Source organism: Euleptes europaea, chromosome 8, assembly GCF_029931775.1.
Source record: "Euleptes europaea isolate rEulEur1 chromosome 8, rEulEur1.hap1, whole genome shotgun sequence".
In the NCBI taxonomy this organism is placed as follows: Eukaryota; Metazoa; Chordata; class Lepidosauria; order Squamata; family Sphaerodactylidae; genus Euleptes; species Euleptes europaea.
Genome location: NC_079319.1, coordinates 62,629,587 through 62,652,282, shown reverse-complemented (window position 1 = coordinate 62,652,282; position 22,696 = coordinate 62,629,587). Strand labels below are relative to the sequence as shown.

The window sequence follows — 22,696 nt, the reverse complement described above, 5'->3', positions numbered from 1 at the left end:
TTGCTTAATTTGGAGCCAGCACATGCACTGAGCAAATAACACTCCCCCCATACCCCGCCTCGGGATGTTTCAGCTGCTTAAAGCAGTACAGGGGATAATTCAGGGATTCTCCCTTTTTCCATGCAGTGGTCCTGATCAGAACTGGGCCCTGCTGTACATTAACAGCGCATTCCTGCACTTAGGAGGCAACCCAGTGGCCGAAACCTCTACCCAGCGCCAAAAACCCATGCAACCCTCAAAGGGTTGTACGGGAGATACGCCGGCAAAAAGCTGGCGTATCTTTAGAAAAACAAAAAGGGGTGTTCCCTAGCCAAAATGGCTCGTCCCCCCCCCCCCGGGCGGAGCCGGAATGCCCTGGGAACGCCTCCCAGGGCGCCAGAATATCTCCCGGCTTGTCGCGGTGGCCTGGGCCAGAGCTGCCGCGGCAGTGGGCGGGGAATGGCAGCCGGGCCTGCACGCCAGCGCTGGGGCCACTCACGCTGGCGTGCGCCATCCAGCGCTTGTGGTGTGGGCCCCTGCGCCGGCCTTTGTCGGCCTCCTAGGGGCTTTGGTAAGTACCCCCAGTGCATTTCAGAAATGCGCTGTTAGTAACAAATTGCCACCAGGAACTATGTCCACAGTCAGGCAGCTGGCTACAGCAGAAGACAGAAGTTGTGGGCAGTGGATACAGTCCAAAGTCAAGCATAGATAATTCCAAGACCAAAGCATCAAAGCAGGAGGGGGCCAATCCAAAAGGCATCATCCGGTCTAGTCTAGAAGAGTCAGGTTTGCAGAGTCCAGAATATAGCATGGCTACAAAGGCAGGCACACAAGCAAGGCGGTGCTCCCACACAAGGCTCTCTTCACTGGCTGTTTAAATAGGGAATTATCTTGCTGGGGCAGATAAGCCGGCTGCATTTAATTAGGTTGTTTTGGCATTCCCATCCTAGTGTAATTCTTCTGTCTCCATGCTGCTGTCAGGGATTGATCTCCACTGAGCCAGCAATCTTGTGCTTCTTCGTCTCTCTTGAATTTCACATCTTAAATGCCTCCTTCACAGTTCTAGAGGCTCTGGTGACCCCAAAGGTGAGGCTGCCAGTTGGTCAGTCTCAGGCACTCATAATACTAGAATGAGAGGTCATCTGCTGAAGCTGGAGGGTGAGAGATTCAAAACAGATAAAAGGAAGTATTTCTTCACAGAACACATAATTAAATTGTGGAACTCCCTGCCCCAGGATGTGATGATGGTTGCCAACTTGGAAGGCTTTAAGAGGGGAGTGGACATGTTCATGGAGGAGAGGGCTATTCATGGCTACTAGTCAAAATGGATACTAGTCATGATGCATACATATTCTCTCTAGGATCAGAGGAGCATGCCTATTATATTAGGTGCTGTGGAACACAGGCAGGACAATGCTGCTGCAGTTGTCTTGTTTGTGGGCTTCCTAGAGGCACCTGGTTGGCCACTTTGTGAACAGACTGCTGGACTTGATGGGTCTTGGTCTGATCCAGCATGGCTTTTCTCATGTTCTTATGGAGGGCTGAGGGAACGGTGCCCCAGCTTCTGCCTGTGACCACACCCCTGTTACAACTTCTGCCGGCATGTTCTTCTGCGTCATCAGCCCTGGGCTGGGCCTGACCTCCTCCACATCCTCCTCATCATCTGAAGAGGTGTGAGCAGGCTGACCCATGACAAACTAGCAGCTATGTAATAGCTGCAAGTCCCTGTGGCAAACTCATGCAGTTTTTAACATTTTGTTAAGCTCTCATACTGGAAGGGACTTGAAACTTCACAACATATTCTTGCTATACAGTTTGGTGCTTACCAGGGTTCAGTTACTACAAAAGCTGCAGTTAAAATAACTGCAGATTGCTATAACGTCTTCTATTTTAACCTACTGGTACAGTTTTTAAAAACTACTAAATAATTTTAGGCTTGGCCACTTCATAGTTTTAAAAACCCAACGGTAAGGATTCATGGGTCTTGAACTCATACAGGATTAGGGGTGCCAGTCCCCTAGTGGGGACAGGGAATCCCCCAACCCCAGCTCCCATTTCCCACCACTGCTCTGAGCAATAGTGGGACAATTTTTTTAAAGGCTGTTGAGACTATAGCATGACAGCACTTCTGTGAAAAACCACGAATTGGTGGCATGCCTCTCTAGGGATTGTTGGAAACTTTATGGTAAAACCATAGAGTTTGGGGTGATTACTAGAGAGGACTGACATGATTTCTGTGTTTTCCACTGAAGTGATGTCATGCCATAGGCCCCACATCCACTCCCCCATATCCCTTTCCCCATTGCCTAGCTGGGACTGGCAGCACTAAACAGGATGGACACAAATACACAGGCAATAAGACGACAATATTATTGTGCATCATTTTCTGATGAATTAAGTGGAACTTGTATGAGTTGTTAGGACTGCAGCCTCACATCCACATCTTAAAATACAGTATCTTAAGGACGTCCCAGTGAGTTTTCAGAAGCTTTAGATAATTTCTCAGGAAAAGGTTAAATATAATTGCTTTTCGGATCCAGGGGCTCTTAGAAGAGACTGATTTTCTGGACCCGTTTCAATCTGGTTGGGATTTGCAACAGAGACTGCTATGGTCATCTCGGTTGATGACCTCACCCAGAACTAGACAAGGGAAGTGTGACCCTGCTAGTTCTTCTGGATTTCTCAGCAGCCTTCGGTATCATCAACCATGGTACTGGTCCACCTTTCAGTGCTAGGACTAAGGGGCACTGTGTCATGGTGGTTCGAGCCCTGTCTAGAAGGTTGGTCCCAGAAGGTGGTGCTTGAGAATTCCTGCTCTGACTCATGGCCTTTGGCCACAGGGTTCTTACCCCCCCCCCCCATGCTATTTAATGTCTACATGAAAACATTGCTTCTGTATAGGTAGGTCCCATCTCACTTACCTTTTAGTTTTCTGAAAGTTTCAATAAGCATTAGGACAGTAATGAGAATGTGGACATTGTGTATTTAGATTTCCAAAAGACTTCTGACAAAGTCCCCCACCAAAGACTGCTAAGAAAGTCATGGGATAAGTCCTCTTATGGATTGAGAGCTGGCTAAAAAATAGGAAGCAGAGAGTAGGAATCAATGGAGGGATGTGAGCAGAGGGCCCTCAGGGATCTGTGTTGGGGCCGGTGCTTTTCAACCTGTTCATCATTGACCTGGAGTTGGGGGTGAACAGTGAGGTGGCCAAGTTTGCAGATGACACTAAATTATTTAGGGTGGTTAAAACAAAACCGGATTGTGAAATGCTCTAAAAGGATCTCTTCAAACTGGAGGGATGTGCATTACAATGGCAAGTGAGATTCAATGTGAGCAAGTGTAAAGTGATGCATATTGGGGCAAAAATCTCATATTCACATATACGCTGGTAGGACCTGTTCTGACTGTGACAGACCAAGAAAGGGATATTGGGGTGGTAGTGGATAGCTCCATGAAGATGTCAACCCAGTGTGCGGCTGCTGTGAAAAGGCAAATTCCATGCTGGCCATAATTAGACAAGGAATAGAGAATAAAGCTGCTGCTATCATGCTGCTCCTGTACAAATCAATGGTAAGACCACGCTTGGAATACTGTGTATAGTTCTGGTCACTACATCTAAAAAAGGATATTGTAGAGCTTGAGAAGGTGCAGAAAAGCGCAACCAAAATGATCAGGGGACTAGAGCAACTGCTCTATGAGGAGTAGCAGAAATGCCTAGGGCTGTTTAGTTTGGAAAGAAGGTGGTTAAGAGGCGAGATGTTAGAGGTCTATAAAATTATGCATGGCATGTAGAAGCCTTTCTCCCTCTTTCATAATACTAGAATGCAGGATCATCTGCTGAAGCTGGAGGGTGAGAGATTCAAAACAGATAAAAGGAAGTACCGTATTTTTCGCTCCATAGCACGCACCTGACCATAACTCGCCCCCCCCCCCAGCTGGCCGTCGGGGCAGGGAAAGCCGGCTCGCGCTGGAACAACGGGAGCCGGCTCTGTGCGCCCCACCCGGGCGAGGAAAGCCGGCTCGCTGTTCCAGGGTGCCCAGCGGGGTGCATAGAGCCGGCTGGGCACTCTGGAACGGGGCGCACAGAGCTGGCTCGCGTTGTTCCAGCACGCCCAGCCGGCTCTGTGCGCACATTCGCTCCATAACACGCACAGACATTTCCCCTCACTTTTGAGGAGGAAAAAAGTGTGTGTTATGGAGTGAAAAATATGGTATTTCTTCACAACACATAGTTAAATTGTGGAACTCCCTGCCCCAGGATGTAGTGATGGTTGCCAATTTGGAAGGCTTTAAGTGGGGAGTGGACATGTTCATGGAGGATAGGCCGATTCATGGCTACTAGTCAAGATGGATGAATACTAGTCATGATGCAAACTACTCTCTCTAGTATCAGAGAAGCATGCCTATTATATTAGGTGCTTTGCAACACAGGCAGGATGCTGCTGTAGTCATCTTGTTTGTGGGCTTCCTAGAGGCACCTAGTTGGCCAGTATGTGAACAGATCGCTGGGCTTGATGGGTCTTGGTCTGATCCAACATGGCTTTTCTTATGTTCTTATAGTTTCCAATAGATGAAGGATGGGGCACCCTCTTTGGAGCCCATATAATTGGACCCTGACCCAATCTTTACCAATCTGGGGGTTCTTCTAAGGAGCATCACCAGCATCAATGCTGAACATTTGGTGCCTCTACCTTAACCTTCCCCTCCAGACCCCTTGAAAGCTTTCCCATAGAGTATAATGGAGCTGGGGGGGGGGGAGGGTAAACTAACGCCTAGCAACCTGGTGTGAATGTGCTGAAGTTATTTCTTCTTATTTTAGAGTTTCCCCCCTTCTTCCAGGTTCTAGCTGGCAATCTCAAAAAGATCCCCCCAAAGCTGATTTTTTTTTGTGGCTTCTTCAGAATTGCCGGCTACCATTTGAATAGCCCTTTTTTTCACCAAAAAAAAAAAAAAAAAAGCCGGAAAATACTGGTATGGTATGTTTTTGCTTTTTTTCAGTTCAGCTTTACACACGCACACCCCCAACGGCATTCAGTTAATTTTAGTTCTTCTGCGTACCAGCAATTTTAAATAATTGATTTTAACTTAATGATTTTATGTATTATATGGTATTTTATTGTCATTTATATTGTAAGCTGCCTTGTGTTCCAATAAGATCGACTAATAAATGCTTTAACTAACTAACTAACCAACCAACCAATTCTGACCTGGTGGTGGTGACTGAGCAGAGTCAACATTCACCTGCAGAGTGGCATTCACCACGTAAATCAATAGCAAATCTATTCACAGTGATCCTACATAAATGCATGAGATTGTGGATGGATCTCTGGAAATCTCAGAAAACTATACTTAAAACATTTCACAAATTACTCATTTTAACTGTGTTGGGATGTGTTGCTTCCAAATTAATATTTCAGCAATGGTGCAATATTACGATAATATCAGAAAACAATCTGAAGCTGTGTTCTCTACTCATTTTCTTGGAATGTAGGTTAGCTCTTTGGGGGGATTTGTGAAGGTATGAAGCATATTGTATAGTCACGTGATTTGTGTAGCTCCAACCCTCCTCGGAGAATAATGTACATTTAGAGACAGCACGCAAAAATGACATAAATTTATATATGGAACTTAGACTATTGACAGATGATGTATGAGCAGCTGGGCCTGGAGAGATTTCGATGAATAACATGGTAATTTACTGCACCTAACCTGAAATACCAGATCTATTTTTCATTTTCTGTTTTCTGTCACTGTTTGGTCTCACTTGCTGTTGGCTATTTATGTTTTAGTCGCAGTACATGTAGCTGTAAATAGATTAATCACTTCAGGATTTTTCTGAAATGCTGCATCCATCACTGGCTGAATGCTAAAAATTACAGGTGTATTTAATGTGAACACAAAATATAATGCATGGTAATCTTCTTATACTGGGAGCAAGGGTGCAAATTCATTTGCCCAGTGGAGCAAACTCATGATGTTCAGCAAAAAAGCTAACTAGAATAATGCTGTGCCTTCTCTGCTGCCATACATTACAGTATAACTTCTTTCCTCTAAAAGAAATTGTAGAGGAACTCACACTAAACATGTACAGTATAAAATATGCTATTTATGCTACTTAGTATACAATATACATCCGACAAATGTAGAAATATGTAGACACTTGAGGGAAAGGAGAATGATGTACGGTAACCCAATTTTATCAGATCTCAGAAGCTAAGTAGGGTCAGTACTTGTATGGGAGACTACCAAGGAAGGTTCTGAACAGAAAGGCAATGGCAAACCATCTCCGATTCTCACTTGCTTTGAAAGACCCTTCCTGGGGTCATCATAAGTTGGTTGCAAATTGATGACACATACATACGAACGTAAAATTGAATTTCAACATTATTTTTTGGGTTTTTCCAGTTCGGCTTTAGCCAAATGCACACCCCTATGATTCTTTCTTGCAACATACAGCCTGACTGCTGTGCAGGTTGGAGGCTGTTGTTCCATATTGTAACAGGAAGGAAGGAAGGAAGGAAGGAAGGAAGGAAGGAAGGAAGGAAGGAAGGAAGGAAGGAAGGAAGGAAGGAAGGAAGGAAGGAAGGAAGGAAGGAAGGAAGGAAGGAAAAAAGGAAGGAAGGAAGGAAGGAAGGAAGGAAGGAAGAAAGGAAGGAAGGAAGGAGGAAGGAAGGAAGGAAGGAAGGAAGGAAGGAAGGAAGGAAGGAAGGAAGGAAGGAAGGAAGAAAGAAAGAAAGAAAGAAAGAAAGAAAGAAAGAAAGAAAGAAAGAAAGAAAGAAAGAAAGAAAGACTTGCATGCACTCATGATCCAGGCAAATCAAGACTGATCAAATATCATCTAAATTAGGCCCGGCAGGGGAAGGGGGGGGGGGGAAACTGATTATGCACATCTTCATGTGTTAAGTAAAGATGGGAACAGATGTTTTTACAAAACAGGCCAAGCAAGCCAAGGTAGGTAAATCCCATGTGTGCTTCTGCCTTATCTTACTGTATGAAGCATTAATTTTTAGCCTGCCACCAACTCAATAGATAACAGAAACCAAATTAAGTTAGGTAAGGACTATGAGGAAAAATGCTGAAATGAATGCCTTATGTATCCATGGTTCCATGACCTTTGCTGTTTCCATTTAAAAACAGGATATAATCTCCCATCCACACCAGGACGCAGTGGTGGGACTTACAGAGGGGGAAATACCATTCCCATTCTAATGTTTGTGCTATTTGTGAAGGAGGAATCTTAACAGCCTATAAAACAGAGACATTTTCTCTCTTCTGCCAGAAATTTGTTAGGACGACTTTTCTGGTGAGTGCTACAATCCACAATAACTTTATTCCAATATAGAAGGATGTTACAGGCAGGAATGTGTTTCACAATTAAAACCAATTGGTTTATAACAAATGGCAAATTGGTTAATGGCTCTACTCACAAATTAATATAACTATATTAAAGAATTCAAGCAAACGTTTACCAAACATAAGCCAAACTCAGGTACAAACAGTACCATATGTACTCATTCTTACTAACCAAACTGAGATTGTGCTATTTTTTAAATCTGATTTTGTGCTACACAGATACAGAGAGTAGAGCAAAGTAATTTCGGGCAACATTGAGCCCTTGCATTTGGATATCACAACAAATAAAGGTATTACTTCATGTTTAAGCAATAGTATATATTAAATAGGTAGTAACGGTTGTAAAGAGCAGATGAAGATCAACAGTAATGGAGCAGTGGATCAATGGATTTCTACAGAACACTATGTTTTAAAAAAAAATTACTCTCTCTCGCGGCAAGTGCTTTTGCTTCACAAAGAGTAAACAGTAAATCCACTTAAGCCTTTATTCTTAGTATTGAACAGCTGATCTCGCCTCAAACCATTTGAAGCTGAGCTTCAATATGTCCTGGAATGTTAGTTGTTCTTTGCTTCTTTCATTCAGTGACAGGATTATAACTACCCTAGCAAGTGCCTATAGCACTACTTGGTAAAAACAAGAATGCACGTCACTGCCTGTCTTAATAACATCCCATAGGCATTGTTTACTCAATTTGAGAGGTTTAGCTGAAAATCTCAAGAGTCTTTTATGCAACTGGGAGCCAAATCCAGACAGAGAGAAATAATAAACAAGCACCCAATGCAGCTTTTAAAATGGGGGTGGAGGGAGAGACACAAAAAACAAAACATGCAGTTCTACAATCTAAAAAAAGATGTTTTGGCACATTCCCATTAAGATAAGGCATCCAATTTAAAGGCTGTATCTTAATCTATCTGAACCATTGTTTCATAAGCAGCTCAATTTACTCAAGCTGAAGACGTGGTAATAATTGCTTACCTGACTCACAGGCAAATGTCTTTGACGTCTCATCATGAAAGATAATTGCCACTGCATGCTTCTTTGTCTCTCGAGGCAGTCTAGTTATATTTTTGATGTTGTGCAACTCGGTTACCTTAAAAGGAAGAGATATAAAACTCAGTCAAGTTTATAAGCAGCAGGGTGAGAAGTGAAGCGCCAAATGTTCTACTTTCTTTAAAGGCAGCTTTCTTTCTTTCTTTCTTTCTTTCTTTCTTTCTTTCTTTCTTTCTTTCTGTCTGTCTGTCTGTCTGTCTGTCTATCTATCTCTATATCTATCTATCTCTATATCTATATCTATCTATAGATATATATACATATATAAATAACAGGGATACAGAAAGGGGAAAAAAGGGAGGGGAAAAGTAAGATTACGTCATCCTCCATGCTTCCACATTGCTTAAATTTAAAAAGAATGAAAAGATATTACCAAATATTATATCATTCAAAACATTACTCCATCTCAAGATTCTCTAAAATAAAGAGAAATACGTTTCATCCACTAAGCCTCCACATTGGCTAAACTTAAGAAACTCTAGTACCGTATCTTCTATTAAATCTCTTAAACATATGTATATCTTATATACCTCTGTAAATTCTCTTTTAAGTTTCATTCGACCTTATTGAATAATGCATTTACCACTTAAATAATAATCGTAGAAAGGCTGCCATCTCAACACAAATTCATCTGTTGATTTCGTATTAACCAGTTGCGTTAATTTGGCCATCAAGGCAGCCTACTTTCTGCTGACCACTAGATCTGATTTAGGTAATAACTGACAAACAATAGATGGGTGTGCTTCTCTGTGTGTGCCATGCACAGCTGAGATCAGTTTGAAATGATAGAATTGTTTACGTAATAACCATAGTGTCATACATGATTTATTTTTCTTACACTTAACGAGAATTTCAGCAGACAAACTGGACAGTCGTACATTTTCATGCTGCAAAAAGTGGCAGCAAATAGCTTTTTTATATCAGAAAATTTCTAGGCATCAGCATGAACAAAGCAGTTTATCTGACATATCAGTTTTTATCATACACATTTGCTTTGATGAAGGCTTCTTTCACTTTAAATGGCCTGGTTTTGATCAACTGTCTGCTGTTGGTGGTATCTATAACGTCCACAAGATTTATCTCCTGGAGTCATTAGTTTTCTGAGCAACAAAACCAACTGGGGAGTTGCTGCCTTTCTTTCCCCACGTTTTGTAAGTGAAAATACACCGAACATGGAGGCATCCAACCCAAGCAGTTCTTCAACATGACACAATCAGTTGCCTAGGCAAGATCAGAGCTTCCCCAGAAAGCTCATCCGAGGAAGATATCATGGGAAAATTTATCCCCAGATAGGGCAGCTGGAGTGATTTTGCTTTAGATGTCCATGTAGGTTCCAGATCTTTTTATTATTTTAAAAGTTGAAAAAGCCTTATTTTTTTTACTGATGCGGGGGTGGGGTAAATGACAACTCCAACGAAGCTGTGTTAGAAAATGGATACATAAACCTGAACTGTTCTGAGTCTAGACAGTTTGGCGGGACTCGGAAGGTCACACAGGTATGGACACCAAACATGCAAATGTGAAATGTTTTTAAATGTGCGTTTTCTTCCATTAGGTAGAATTCTTTCATTAAACAATCTATGAGGGTAGCAGCAGGCACCAACAAAACAAAATACATCTGTGTAGTGATAGGCACCAAGCTCTTTGAATGGGGGCCAAACACCAGATAAAATGGTCAGCCACTGAGACTACGACGCCAGCAGGTGAGACGGCATCTCTACTCTTGACTAACTCAACCCTAATGAGACCACAACCACAGAAGAATGTAGATCTGATCTGAGCTGCTTTAACACCAAGGATTTACCACGTTCCAGTCACCCCACTAGTACGTTGTTTTTTTTTCATGCAAGACACTATCGGTTTGAGCAGTTTCTTGTGTCTGAAGGGTTTGCCCAGGACAGGGAACTTTGTAGCCGAAGAGATAGGGGCTCATCTTGAACACACGAAGCTGCCTTATACTGAATCAGACCCTTGGTCCATCTAAGTCAGTATTGTCTACAAAGACCGGCAGCGGCTCTCCAGGGTCTCAGGTAGAGGTCTTCCACATGAACACATGAGGCTGCCTTCTACTGAATCACACCCTCGGTCCATCAAAGTCAGTACTGTCTACTCAGACCGGCAGCGGCTCTCCAGGGTCTCAGGCAGAGGTCTTTCACATCATCTACTTGCCTAGTCCCTTTAACTGGAGATGCCAGGGATTGAACCTGGGACCTTCTGCACGCCAAGCAGATGCTCTACAAGCTGAGCCACACCCCCTCCCCATCTTCGACCTCCTCATCCTAGTCTAAGGCTGAAGAAGTGGAGCTGGAGCAAGGGCATCCTCACACGGACCTGGGAGATGGTGCGAGTGAGAGGGCAGGGCTTCACAGAGTTTTTTTAAAAAACAAGGTATTGTGCTATTTATATACAGTGCTGTGTTACCCATGTTCAAAATGTAAATATATATATATATATACAGGATGGGTGGAGAATCCTGAGGTCATGAGAAAACACAACAGATGGGGGAATTCAATGGACATCAGGTGTAGAAGAGAAACCACCACTAAAAATTGAGAGAAAACAAGATTACACAGGGCTATCTGGACTCTCCCTTGCAAGAAAATCACACCAGCAACCAGAATGGAAAATCACCCTGGTGTGGAAGCAACCCTGGTTACCAACATGGAAAGGCTTGTAGATACCTATATTACAATCTAAGAGAGAACATTGGGAAAAGTGAGGTTTTTTTCCCTACCCAAATCCTCATCAAAATTTAAGTGCTGTGCAGCCATTGTCAGAGAACCTTTTACTCTTGGGAAAATGAATGCATCTGAAAGTTTCAATGCACTGACAATGAGGGTAAATATCCTTTACCGGCAGATATTATGACATTTATGCTTGGATGTATGGAGCTGAGGTTCAACTGTGCAAAATCAATATATCTACTTTTTGCCCAGGGACGATCACATAGTATTCTTTAATGAGATATCTGGCAGCACAGCTGCTACCAGAAGTTCAAATCACATGAGCAAGAAGTTGCACAAATACTGTTAAAAACAGTATTTGTGTATTTTGGACTCCCTGGAAGCCGGGCGGGGGGGGGGGGGTCTTGAACGTGCTTTGTGCTGCCTGGGATGGCAGCGCGGAGGAGTTTAAAGACCCCCCCCCCCGCCAGGCTTCCAGGGAGTCCCTAGAAGCCTGGCGGGGGGGGGTGTGTCTCGAAAGTGCTCTGTGCTGCCTGGGATGGCAGCGTGGAGAACTTTCAAGACCCTCCCGCTTGGCTTCCAGGGACTCTGCTTTAAAGCCTCCTCTAAAAACTTGTTTTCCTCCTCTAAAAACTAGGTGCGTCTTATGGTCAGGTGCATCTTATGGAGCGAAAAATACGGTAGTTGGATATTCATATATCAAGTTGGCAAGACTGCCTCAAATCTCTTGGGGAAAAAAACAAAACAAAACACTGTTCTGATGTAGATTTATTTTCTATCCTTTTCCACTGGCAATACATCATTTCATTCTATCCTCTAACAACCCCCTATGTGCTTAGTTTGAGAGTGATTTGTTTAAACCCAAGCAAGTTTCAAGGGGCAGTACATGGGCTTGGCCTCCTCTTGTCTAAGCCTCAGACTGTATTCACTGAATAACTATGAAAAGTCATGGAGAGAATACGGATGGAGATATCACTTCTACAGTTTGCAAAGTTGTTACGGCAATAGAGTGCACTGGAATCTCAGCACTCTCAAAGTCTGTGACCTATTGAATTTACAGAATATATTCTAGCATTTAGGATTAAACTCCATGGTTGCAGATACCTCCATTGCCATTAAAAGTGCCAATTTCGGTTATGTGTTTCACTGCAGAAGCTGCGTTTTCCGGGCTTGAAAAGGGCTCTCAGCTTTGCATCAACAATTGCGTTGAGCAGAAATACTGCATGGCAAAATGGAACTAGGGAACCATTAGCTCCTTCTCTGATGTGGAGAGCCAAAGAAAGGTCAGTAGCCTTAGGGCAACTGCCATTTTACAATTTTGAAGCAATAAAGAAGATGCCTTCTCTCTTAAGTAAAAGGAGAGAAGGAATTATATGATTGCAAATGTTCTTGCTTCAATCACATAAGGGAAAAGGAACTAAACGATTCCATTCTTTGGACAAAAGTAGCCATATGTCAGGGCCTTCAGGTTGTATGACTACAGCTTTTCTGGAACTTTTAGTGTATTTATGAGTTTTAGAGCTCTATCACTCTCTGAGTTTCCCTTCTTTTATGGTGACAATAATGAGAGCGTTCCTACCTAAACAGAGATTGCAGTTGGGGCAAGGATTTCTCTTCTGGCACTTCACAAATAACAAATTATAGTATCAGAAATAATAGGGAGTAACATATTCCCTCGTGATATAACATCCTGTATCCATCATTCATTATTATTATAGACATCCCAACCTCTAAATCAATAAACAAGCTGTTCTCCTGTCATGTAGTAAAGCATTTGAACATTCATATCTTCTCACACCTTCACAACTACCTAACAGAATTTCATATGACTAATGTAATAGTCCTCATTCTAATAGTATTAGATGTATAGTCGAAAAAATATACAATCAAATGCAAACAGGAGAGAGAAACAGAGGCAGACAGACAGAGAAAGGGACAGAGAGAGACGTTTCAAACTTTTGCAACAGGATTGGCTTCGAGATTTAGCAGAGTTTTTAAAAATGGCAGGAAAGGGATTAGCTGAGCCAGAGAGATGTCACAACAAATGCCAAGTGCACAGCTGGGCTACAAATTGGGCATGAAGGAAGACAGCAAGAAAACAGTGATAGGAGAAGTGGATTATGGCTGCAAAGACCACTATCCAATTGCCTCCAGCAATGCATTTTGTCCCCACTTTAAAGCAAAGCTGAAGCATCTCCCTCAGGTTTTCTAGAATGTAAAGTTTAGGCAAATGAGAACCTTATTTCAATAATTGGGAATGCTAATAGGAATGTCTGAGAATAGGCATGGGGTATGTGAAAAGAACATCCTTCCATCCATGCTTCTGCAGCACAGGACCCCACTAAAAAAGATAAAAGTTTAAATCAAGTAAGAAAGACATCTTTCTGAAGGATCCATCTGTGAGCACAAAAATCCCCCAATTCATTTTATAGCCCCTTTAAATTTAATAGAGGAAAATGCTCTTTCTGGAATAGAGGAAAGGAAAAGATTGGACCATAATCTTTAAAAGAGCTGAATGGTGGTAAAGACCATAAACTGCATCAAGAGCTTTTAAAGTGTCGTTTCAGCTGGTGATAAAAGCTATATTAGATGGTTATTTTTATCAATTGGAAAATTATTTTAAAAATCTTGTAAACAATTTCCAAGTTTTCAGTGGCAAGATACATTTAGAGACCAAGCTGTAGGAAACGAAGTGCTGGACCAGACCCAAAGACATCTTCCCTAGCGGTCTTAGAAGCAGGCCATGGCATTGAGAATCATTTCCTGGTGTTCCCTATCCCGTAACCAGATCCAGAGATTCAAATAAGGTAAGTTGGAATCTACGGGAGGGCTTTCTCAGCTACTGCTCTCAAAATCTAGAGCCTACTTTCTCAGGAGGCGAGACTGGTGCCATATCTACAACCCAAGCTAAGTTGTTCCTGTTCTTCTGGAAGGCCTTCAAATGGAACTAATTGTGGGATACTACCTGTCACTCTAGTATACTTGCAGAGCAATCCACGGGGGCGGGGGGGATAGGAGCTGGCGTGACTCCTGCACCGGCGTTAGTGCCATTTACACCAGCTAAATTGCCACTGACGCCATGCAGGACCACTTATGCCGGGGAGCAGCACGGCAGACAAGGATTGGGTACCAGTACAGCCTTGCCGGCAGTGTTTCTCTAGCACAAGGGCATGCGCCCAAAGGGGCCTTCTCAGGGCAAAGCTGACTTTAGTCACCTCCCTAAGCCCTTTCATCCCGAGAACTTTTGCTGGAGCCAACTTGCGCCTGCAAGTTTCCTAGTCTGATACTGCGCCTGCAAGTTTCACCCCATTAACTTTTGCAGGAGCCAACTTGCGGCTGCAAAATTGCTCCCACCCTATAGAGCAGTTTCACAGGGTTTTCTACAAAATAGCCTTTTCAGCTTGCTGCACCTGGCAGCAAGCCATTCAGGGGGTTTCGCGGCTGCACTGTCCCCAGATGCTCCCTAACACCCCCCCTCCACACACACTCAGGATTGTGCTGTTGGCATTTTCATCTGTAAATAATGATGAATTGTTGCTTTCTAATTGTAATTCTATTATTGTAATTTTTTAATTGTTGAGATGCACTGGGGCCTTCTTGGCTCGAAGGACATATGCAAAAATACTAAAATAAATAGGTATAAAATAAATAAGACATGTATTATGCTTGCACAAAGAGGTACACTTTCTTACAACATGCCTAGCCATCATCAATTGACCTATATTATATGAATTTATCTAAACTATTTCTGAAGCTATCTAATATTAGTAGCCATTATGAGATACCATGACACTGATTTCTGCAAGTTAATTATATATACGTACTTCTTTTTACTTGCCCTGAAACTACTACTAATCATTTTCATTAAGTCACCCTGTGAAGATTTCCCCCCATTCACTCTTTTCATACTGCTTGTAATGTTCCAAAATATCATGTATTCTATTAAGTTGTCCAGTCTAAAATTCCTTTAATTCATTAATTTGTCTTTTTCTTTCCCACCCTGATAATTTCTCTTGTGATCTTCAGCTCTATGATTCCCTTTAATAAAGCAAGGCCACCAAAATAGGACTATTCCAACTAGTGACACCACAGATTTCTATAGCAGCATTATAATTAATCTGAAACTCTTTGCATGTTTACATTTCTTTTCTTTTTTTTAGGGGCTAGTCTTTTTAATGTCATTCTGTAAAGCACTATATATAATAACGGCATAAGAATTGCAACAATATTTTCAGAACTCTTTTCCTGCTTACATTGAATTCTGCCTACACTGAATCAGACCCTTGGTCCATAAAAGTCAGTATTGTCTACTCAGATCAGCAGCAGCTCTCCAGGGACTCAGGCAGAGGTCTTTTCACATCACCTACTTGCCTAGTCCCTTTAACTGGAGATTCTGGGGATTGAACCTGGGACCTCCTGCATGTCGAGGAGATGCTCTGCCACTGAGCCACAGCCCCACACTGTTACAGTGGATTGCTCAAGGGAGACCAAGCCTGCATTCTCTCACATGGAAAAACATTTGTACTCAATAAACATATGGTCAACCAGCATGGAACTTAGCAGGGTGACAGACAGCATGCATGCCTCTGAGAAGCGGCCAAAGACTGAAGTACAATGTCAGTTTGGTTTGAATATCAGACTAGGATCTGGGAGACTTGGGTTTAAATCCCTACTCAGCCATGGAAGCTTGCTGGGTGTCCTTGCACCAGTCACACACTCTTAGCCTAACCCAACTCAAAGAGCTGTTGTCAGAATAAAATGGAGGCGAGGAGAACAGTGTAAGTTGCTTTGGGTCCCCACTGGGGGAAAAGCCGAGGTATAAATGAAGTAAAATAAAAACAAAAACAAATAAACAAAACAAGGAAAATGGGGTGTCGTTTTCCAAAGCTGAAATGGATCCTGGTAGTTCTTTGCACCCTTAATAGAAGAGACTGCACCAAACTGAACAGCAGTGAAACTTTATTTCAATTCATTTCCTTAGCAACTATTTAATCTTTGAGTAAAAACAGACTTCTGCCAAGGTAGATGTGAACATGGCAAAATCTATATCCAGATAATCTATTGAAGGATCTCTCATCAGTTCACTTTCATCGTAATTGAGGTGAACTGCCTGCCAATTTGAATACTGTTTTTCTTTTTACCGACTTAATTGTCCCAGAGGTGAAAGTCAATTAAGCCTTCAAATTAGTGAGATTTTTTTTCCTTGGGGAAAGATACATGGCCACCAGAAATCTTTACTTCCTAAACTGCTAGATACAGTCTTGACATTTATTCTGATCACCATCAGTTTCTTTAAAACTATAGTTGTCTTTGCAGGATTAAATAGAAAGCATCTAGCAATTGTAGAATCGTAACTGTGCGTGTATGAGAAACCACAGCCTATATAGAGCAAGACATCTCAAGGAAGAACTGGATGTTTGGGACATTTTAAATGTAACACTTGCAGTAATTGCTGATTGCCAACAAAATACTTCAAGAAACCTTGGGAGAACGCTTACCATCTGGTCACTTCTGAAATACCTCCCCTGAAAGCAATGAAGTCCATGCTGGTAGGCATGAAATCATATTGGAACAAGCTCAGAGATCCTGTTCTGCAGGCTTTGGATTTTGTCCATCACATATGGACACAACTAAAGATAACCTATATAAGACAGAAGGGCCTAAAACTAAACTGAGCCACATCTCTTATTTGCAACATGCTAAAATATGGGGAAAGTAACAGAATTTTTTTTTCTTCCTGAGCAACATGGTTAATACATCATGAGCCAGAAAGGTACTGCAAAGTTGAATTTTGCATTTAATTGGAAGGGTTGTTATTGCTCATCACAAAGTCTGATGGTTATAGTACTGCATACTGCTAACATGACGTGCCTTATGAAATCTCCTTTGTTTGATCAAAAGTAGCATTTCTTACACTGTTCTGAGATTAAATATAATTTAGCTGAAAACCAAGTAAAAAAGGATTTACTGATCTTCATGAAATTATAATCTATTTTGCCCAGGAACAGTTTTTCCTTGTTAGATACATAATCATTGCTTCTCTGTCTCAGGTGGTATTACATTTTCAGGGAACAATTCCTAGCATGTTGAAAAGTTTAATCAGTTTGCTCTCACCAGAAGATTATCCCTGCCAGATGCTGTACAAAAATCCCACATACTGTCAGTCAAATTTTAAAAAATGTTGAGTGAACTTTTCCAAACAGGTCCAAGTCCTGGTTACTGGGCCTTTTAGAAAGACATGGCATTCTGGTTCTAGGTTTTTCCTCCCCTGTAGTTATGAATAGGGGCTATAGCTTACTGTTTGGAGACGTGACTCATTGGCCAAAGCACATGTTTTGCATGTGAAGTTCCACATGCAATCACTTTAACTTTAGGGGGATAGAAAAAAAATCTCTGCATGAAGGATTAGAGTGTGTATTCGTTATATCACACCCTGACCTGAATGGTTCAGGCTAGCCTGATATCAGTAGCGCTGTGCATCCTTTTTCTTTTTTTTGGTACTTTTTGGGTTCAGGTTTAATAAACAGACATTTTCAACAAATCTGAAAAGCCAAATATAAGGGATTTGGCTTTTTTGGAAAAAAAAATCAAAAAATTTCAGGTTTATTAAACCTGAAGCCAAAAAATATGGGTCGCAGAGATGGACGATGGGCTCTGCAGAGTTCACATGGACTTCGAAGAGGGCAGGTGGCACAGAACTGAAAGCCCAAGTGTTAAGATCCCTGCCGTCTGCCCCCTCTGAAATCCACATGGACTTCAGAGGCAGCAGGCAAAAGAGAGGAGGGGAGGGGGCAGGTAGCAGGGATTTGAATGCCCGAGCGTTCAGACCACCACTGCCTGCTGCTTCCAAAGTCCATGTGGACTTCGGGGGTGGCAGGCAGCAGCGAGGACTCAGTCAGCAGGTAAGTAAGGGGGAGGGAGGAAGGGCGGGAGGAAAAAAATGGTGGCAGGTCCAAAGCGGCCCTGAATAATGCCAAACTTGGCATTATTCTGGGTCTGCTTTTCTGGCTCTTTTTAATTGCTTCATTTTTTTTACCAGTAAAAGAAAAGCTCAAAAAAAACCAAAAAGGTATTTTTCGAGGTGGGGGGGGGGGGAGATCGGTTCTGCTTTAACCGAATGCACACTCTACTCATCAGATCTCAGAAGCTAATCAGGGTCAGCCCTGGTTAGTACTTCGATGGGACACCACCAAGGAATACCTGGGTCGCTATGCAGAGGAAAGCAATGGCAAATCACCTGTTAGTCTCTTGTCTGGAAAACCACCAGGGGTTGCCATAAGTTGGCTGTGACTTGACAGCACTTTACACACAAACTTTATATTACAGAACATTTTATTTTAATATTACTGCTCAACTGTATATAGAATTGAAAAATCACTGCATGTAGAAACATTGTTAACTTTACCATCAAAATTTACCAGCTTCTTAAAATCTCGTACTGTTGACAAGATATCTCCATTTTGTGACACCCAGTCTTCAGTGTCAGGATCAGTTTCGTTTCTCTCTCCTTTTGCCTCATGCCAGTAAATAGGCATGACAGTGAGCAATCCGAGGAAGCAGGATCATGCTTCTTTAGACTCTTCAAGTTCATACTATTTGTTTAATTAGGATTTAGCAGAAGTTAGGGTCTGTAGAATATTTCTTAGAGTTTGTGTGAGTGTGTCATACTCTGTATTCAATTTGCTAATTCTCTTGGCTAGTATTCCATTTCTAAATAAATTCTTAATTTTAAACTATTGCTCTGTTTATTCTAAGAATCTTCACACTCTTATGAGACGTTACATCAAAGCTTGAACCCTGGTCTACCCAGGCATGATAATCCCAATAATATTTGCCCTAAGTGCAGATGTGTATAGAATTCTGACCCCTTAGAGGGAGGATGCTCCTTCGGTCAAGGTATATGCCTATCTGGACCATTTGGGTAACAAGGTAGTCTAGACTGTTAATCAAGGACCGACAGTATTTAATCAACATGTCTGTAGCCAGAAGCAGAACCTGTCACATGAGTATTTCTCAAACACAGGACTCATGCACATACATATTAAGCCTCTAGGTCATTTCCTTCTTTCAACTGACAGTCACAATGATTCCATTTATACTATTTGAACTGCCTGCCAAAATGCTTTTTCTGTTGAAGGTAGGGCTGCCAGGCATGGCCTGGCAATCACTTGGAGATCAGGCATGGCAACATTGGGGACCACTGTCAGCAACAGCATGACATCACTTCTAGGTAGGGCTGTGCATATCAGTAAACCCAAATGGAAAATAAACCCGAAAAAGGCCTTCTTGGCTTTTTTGGGTTTAATTTAATCCAAATATTAAAACTGGGAATTAAGCCTAAATTGGATAGCCACTAGCTGAAAAAGCTGAATAGGTATCCAGCTTTTTCCAGCTTCCGCTTTTCCCTATGGAAATTTTTTTATGAGCTCTTGGTGGTGGTGGTGGGGGGGGGGGGTTATCCATGGCTACCCATAGCTTGGAAATGGAATTTCCCCATGATTTTTGGGTGCAGAAGCAGACATTACAGACTATCAAAAGTATTTTTAAATTTCTCCCGGGGGGCACTTTTCGAGGTAGAGTCACCAAATTCGCAGCATAGCTGCAAGGGACTCTCCTTCCATGAACCCCAAAATTTGATAAAGTTTGGAATGGGGGTCCAATTTTATGGGGTCCCAAAGTGCTTTTCTATGGAGGAGATGTGCATTCAGATATTTTGAGTCCAAACATATATGCGAAAAACACTGAAGCACTATTCTAGAATACCAGTAATCTGGATCTAAATATTTCCAGGAATATTCGGAAATATCTAAGTATGGCATTTTAAGGCTCCCAGGCCTGTTTTTCTTCCATTTAACAGGTTTTCCAGGAATGATCTCTCCCAGGCAATGGGATCAGACATTAGGCGGAGCAACAGAACTGTCTGCCCAATCTCTCACAGCCCTCTACGGTTCTCTGATTACAGGCAAAGAGAATAAAAAGTAGGCCTGTCCTTGACTCCATTTCAAGGCTAGATTTTTGGGGGGAAGTCCTGGTGATTGTTCCCACTGCTGCTCGGGTCTGTGCTTTGGATTTCTGCTGCTTGCTGGCCGGCTGCCTGGGAAGACTTTCTTCTTGTTCTGTGCCCGGATATCTTCAGGACTAGTTTTCCCACACTGGAATTTGTTTTATTATTTAAAACATTGCTTGGATATTTTTGTTTGTTTTGTCTGGGCATTGTAGTTGGTAGAGGGATCCCTTGTTTTCTTTCTGGTTCTTTATAAATTGGCTTTCCTTGGTTTGTTTTTGTCCCGTTTTTAAAAGTCTTGTGCTGTTTTGTTAGGTTATCTTCTCTTGGCATGGTTTAGAATTTTTAACTGCTTTTCATTTTGTTTGCTTCTGAACAGTTTTTAATTTTAAAGGTTTTATGCTTTGGTGAGATTGCAAGTTGGATTCTCTGGTTTGACATTACTTCTGTTGGGCTTGCCACATTAGCCCTGGGTCCTTCTTGACTTTTGTTGTTTGACATTTACTCTGTAGGCTTGCAACATCATTTCCCAAGTAGGATTCTCTGGTTTAATATTGGTTCTGTTGGGTTTGCAACATTGCCTGTTTTAATGTGGTTTGGCATTGGTTCTGTTGGGCTTGCAACAGTGTCCCATGCTTCAGTTGGTTTAACTTGTATTCTCTAGTTTGATATTGGTTGTGTTGGGCTTGCTGTATTGGCCCATCATTCTACTCAGATTCTCTGGTTTGATGTTTTTTTTATGTGTTTATTGGTTCTGTTTGCATTGAAAGGCTTTTGGTCAGTGGTTGCTTTTGCATGTTTGGCTATTGTCTTCTTTGCCATTGAGAAAACATGGACTTTTACCCCAAAGGAAACAATGGAGACAGGTAGGATAGCTGGGAGTGTCTTGTCCAGGGCCCTATAGAATCAGACTCCTTTACCCAATTTGCTTGAAACTTGTGGGGGTCTTTAGTGGAAAGGCAGGAGTAGGTTCCTTGCAATTTTAGTGTCATTTGCTTGAAAAAAAGCCATTCCAGCCCCCAGAAAGAGTCTCCCCAAAGGGAATAATTGACTTCAAAAAATTCAACATGTCCCCACCAAAAAAGAAAAAAAAAGAAAAAAGAAAGGAAACTGAATCTGAATCCCAAAATGGCATTGGGGACCTGAATAATCCATAATACTGGCGTGGAAACTGTCCCTGAAATCTAAATCCGGAAAAAAACTGATTTTTTTCAAGTGTATATTCCTATTGTGAGTGAGTGTTGATATAATTTTGACTGTTTGAGATTTGCAAATTGTCCAACTCACATATTTGCAGTGTTCTCTGTAACAAATTTTACCTCTGGCTTTACTTCATCTGGATCTCAATTTTATTTCCAAATGTGTAGCAGCACCTTGCCAATCAGACACAGATCCCTCAATTTTGTTGTATGGGCCTCTGCCTAGATTTGAGGTTTTCTGTAAAATGGATGTATAACCTAATCCAGGAGCTCTTACAAATGAGAACGAGAGTAGACTATTTCAGTATGGATTGTGGCTCAAACTGGAAACTGTGCCATATTTACACTAGCTGGCATGCAGCTAGTATATGTGTCTTATTTAGAAATTTAGAAAATTGTTATTTCACCTCTCCAGAAACCTGCCTGAGGGGGCTTACAAAATAAAATGACTTCTGAATAACACACACGTCACATTTTCTCTTGGGTCCACATAATCAGTTGTGTGCTAAGAACCTGTGCTGGGAACTTAGTTCTCAGATGCTAGAAGCTATACTATATTAAAGACCTTAGCATTTTTATATAAATGGAGATAAGTGAAATCATAACTGAAGGAATACTGATAGATGAAGCTATTTTTCATATCCCAGTTTTCTCTACCTTTAAGGAGTTTCAAAGCAGTTTACAATCACCTTCTCTTTCCCTCCCCACAACAGACACCTTGTGAGGTAGTTGGGGCTGAGAGAGTTCTGAGGGAACTGTGACTAGCCCAAGGTAACACAGCAGGCTTCATGTGTAGGAGTGGGGAAACAAGTCCGGTTCAACAGATTAAAGTCCACTACTCATGTGGAGGAGTGGGAAATCAAACCCGGTTCTATAGATTAGAGTCTGCCGCTCTGAACCACTACACCCCACTGGTATTGCAGTATTGTGGGTCTTTCAGGTGTCAGTGGACGCCTGCTTTATTTTGCTACATACCACTGATATCCTCCTGACCAATGCTAGAAACCCCAATTTCGACTAAGATACTAGGGCTGCATTTAGCCTTCACTCCAAGCTGTAATTTGCCACAGTTGCTGAGAATGCAACTTGTGCCCATGCAATTCCCCTTACTACTCCTCTCTCCATGGAGTGCAACTAATATTTTCTGGTTTCAAAGTAACTCTGATATCTCACGATCCATGAATGCTGGTGCCTGGTGATCCTAAAACAGTTTACAGCCAGAAATCATTAGTCACATTCCATGTATGTGTGTGTGTGGGGGGGGGGGGAAGAAACAGCGAGGGAAATGTACAGGCATGAAAAACAAGCCATGTTTGTGACCATTGTGGCAACTTGCTGCTTAGTGTGATGCCTGACTGTAAGGTTGTGAAATTCTCATTACTAAATGTGGAGGGTAGGAGCCCCGTGGCGCAGAGTGGTAAGCTGC

At 42.1% G+C, this 22,696-nt stretch overlaps 1 protein-coding gene across 1 annotated transcript in view; it reads right to left on the bottom strand.

The window, feature by feature from the left end:
* DOK6 (docking protein 6) overlaps positions 1–22,696 on the bottom strand; it is a 259,727-nt gene that overhangs the window by 121,204 nt on the left and 115,827 nt on the right. The window contains exon 3 of the mRNA XM_056854359.1: positions 8,309–8,423. Within this exon, the coding sequence (XP_056710337.1) occupies positions 8,309–8,423 (115 nt within the window). The remainder of the gene's footprint in view (positions 1–8,308; positions 8,424–22,696) is intronic.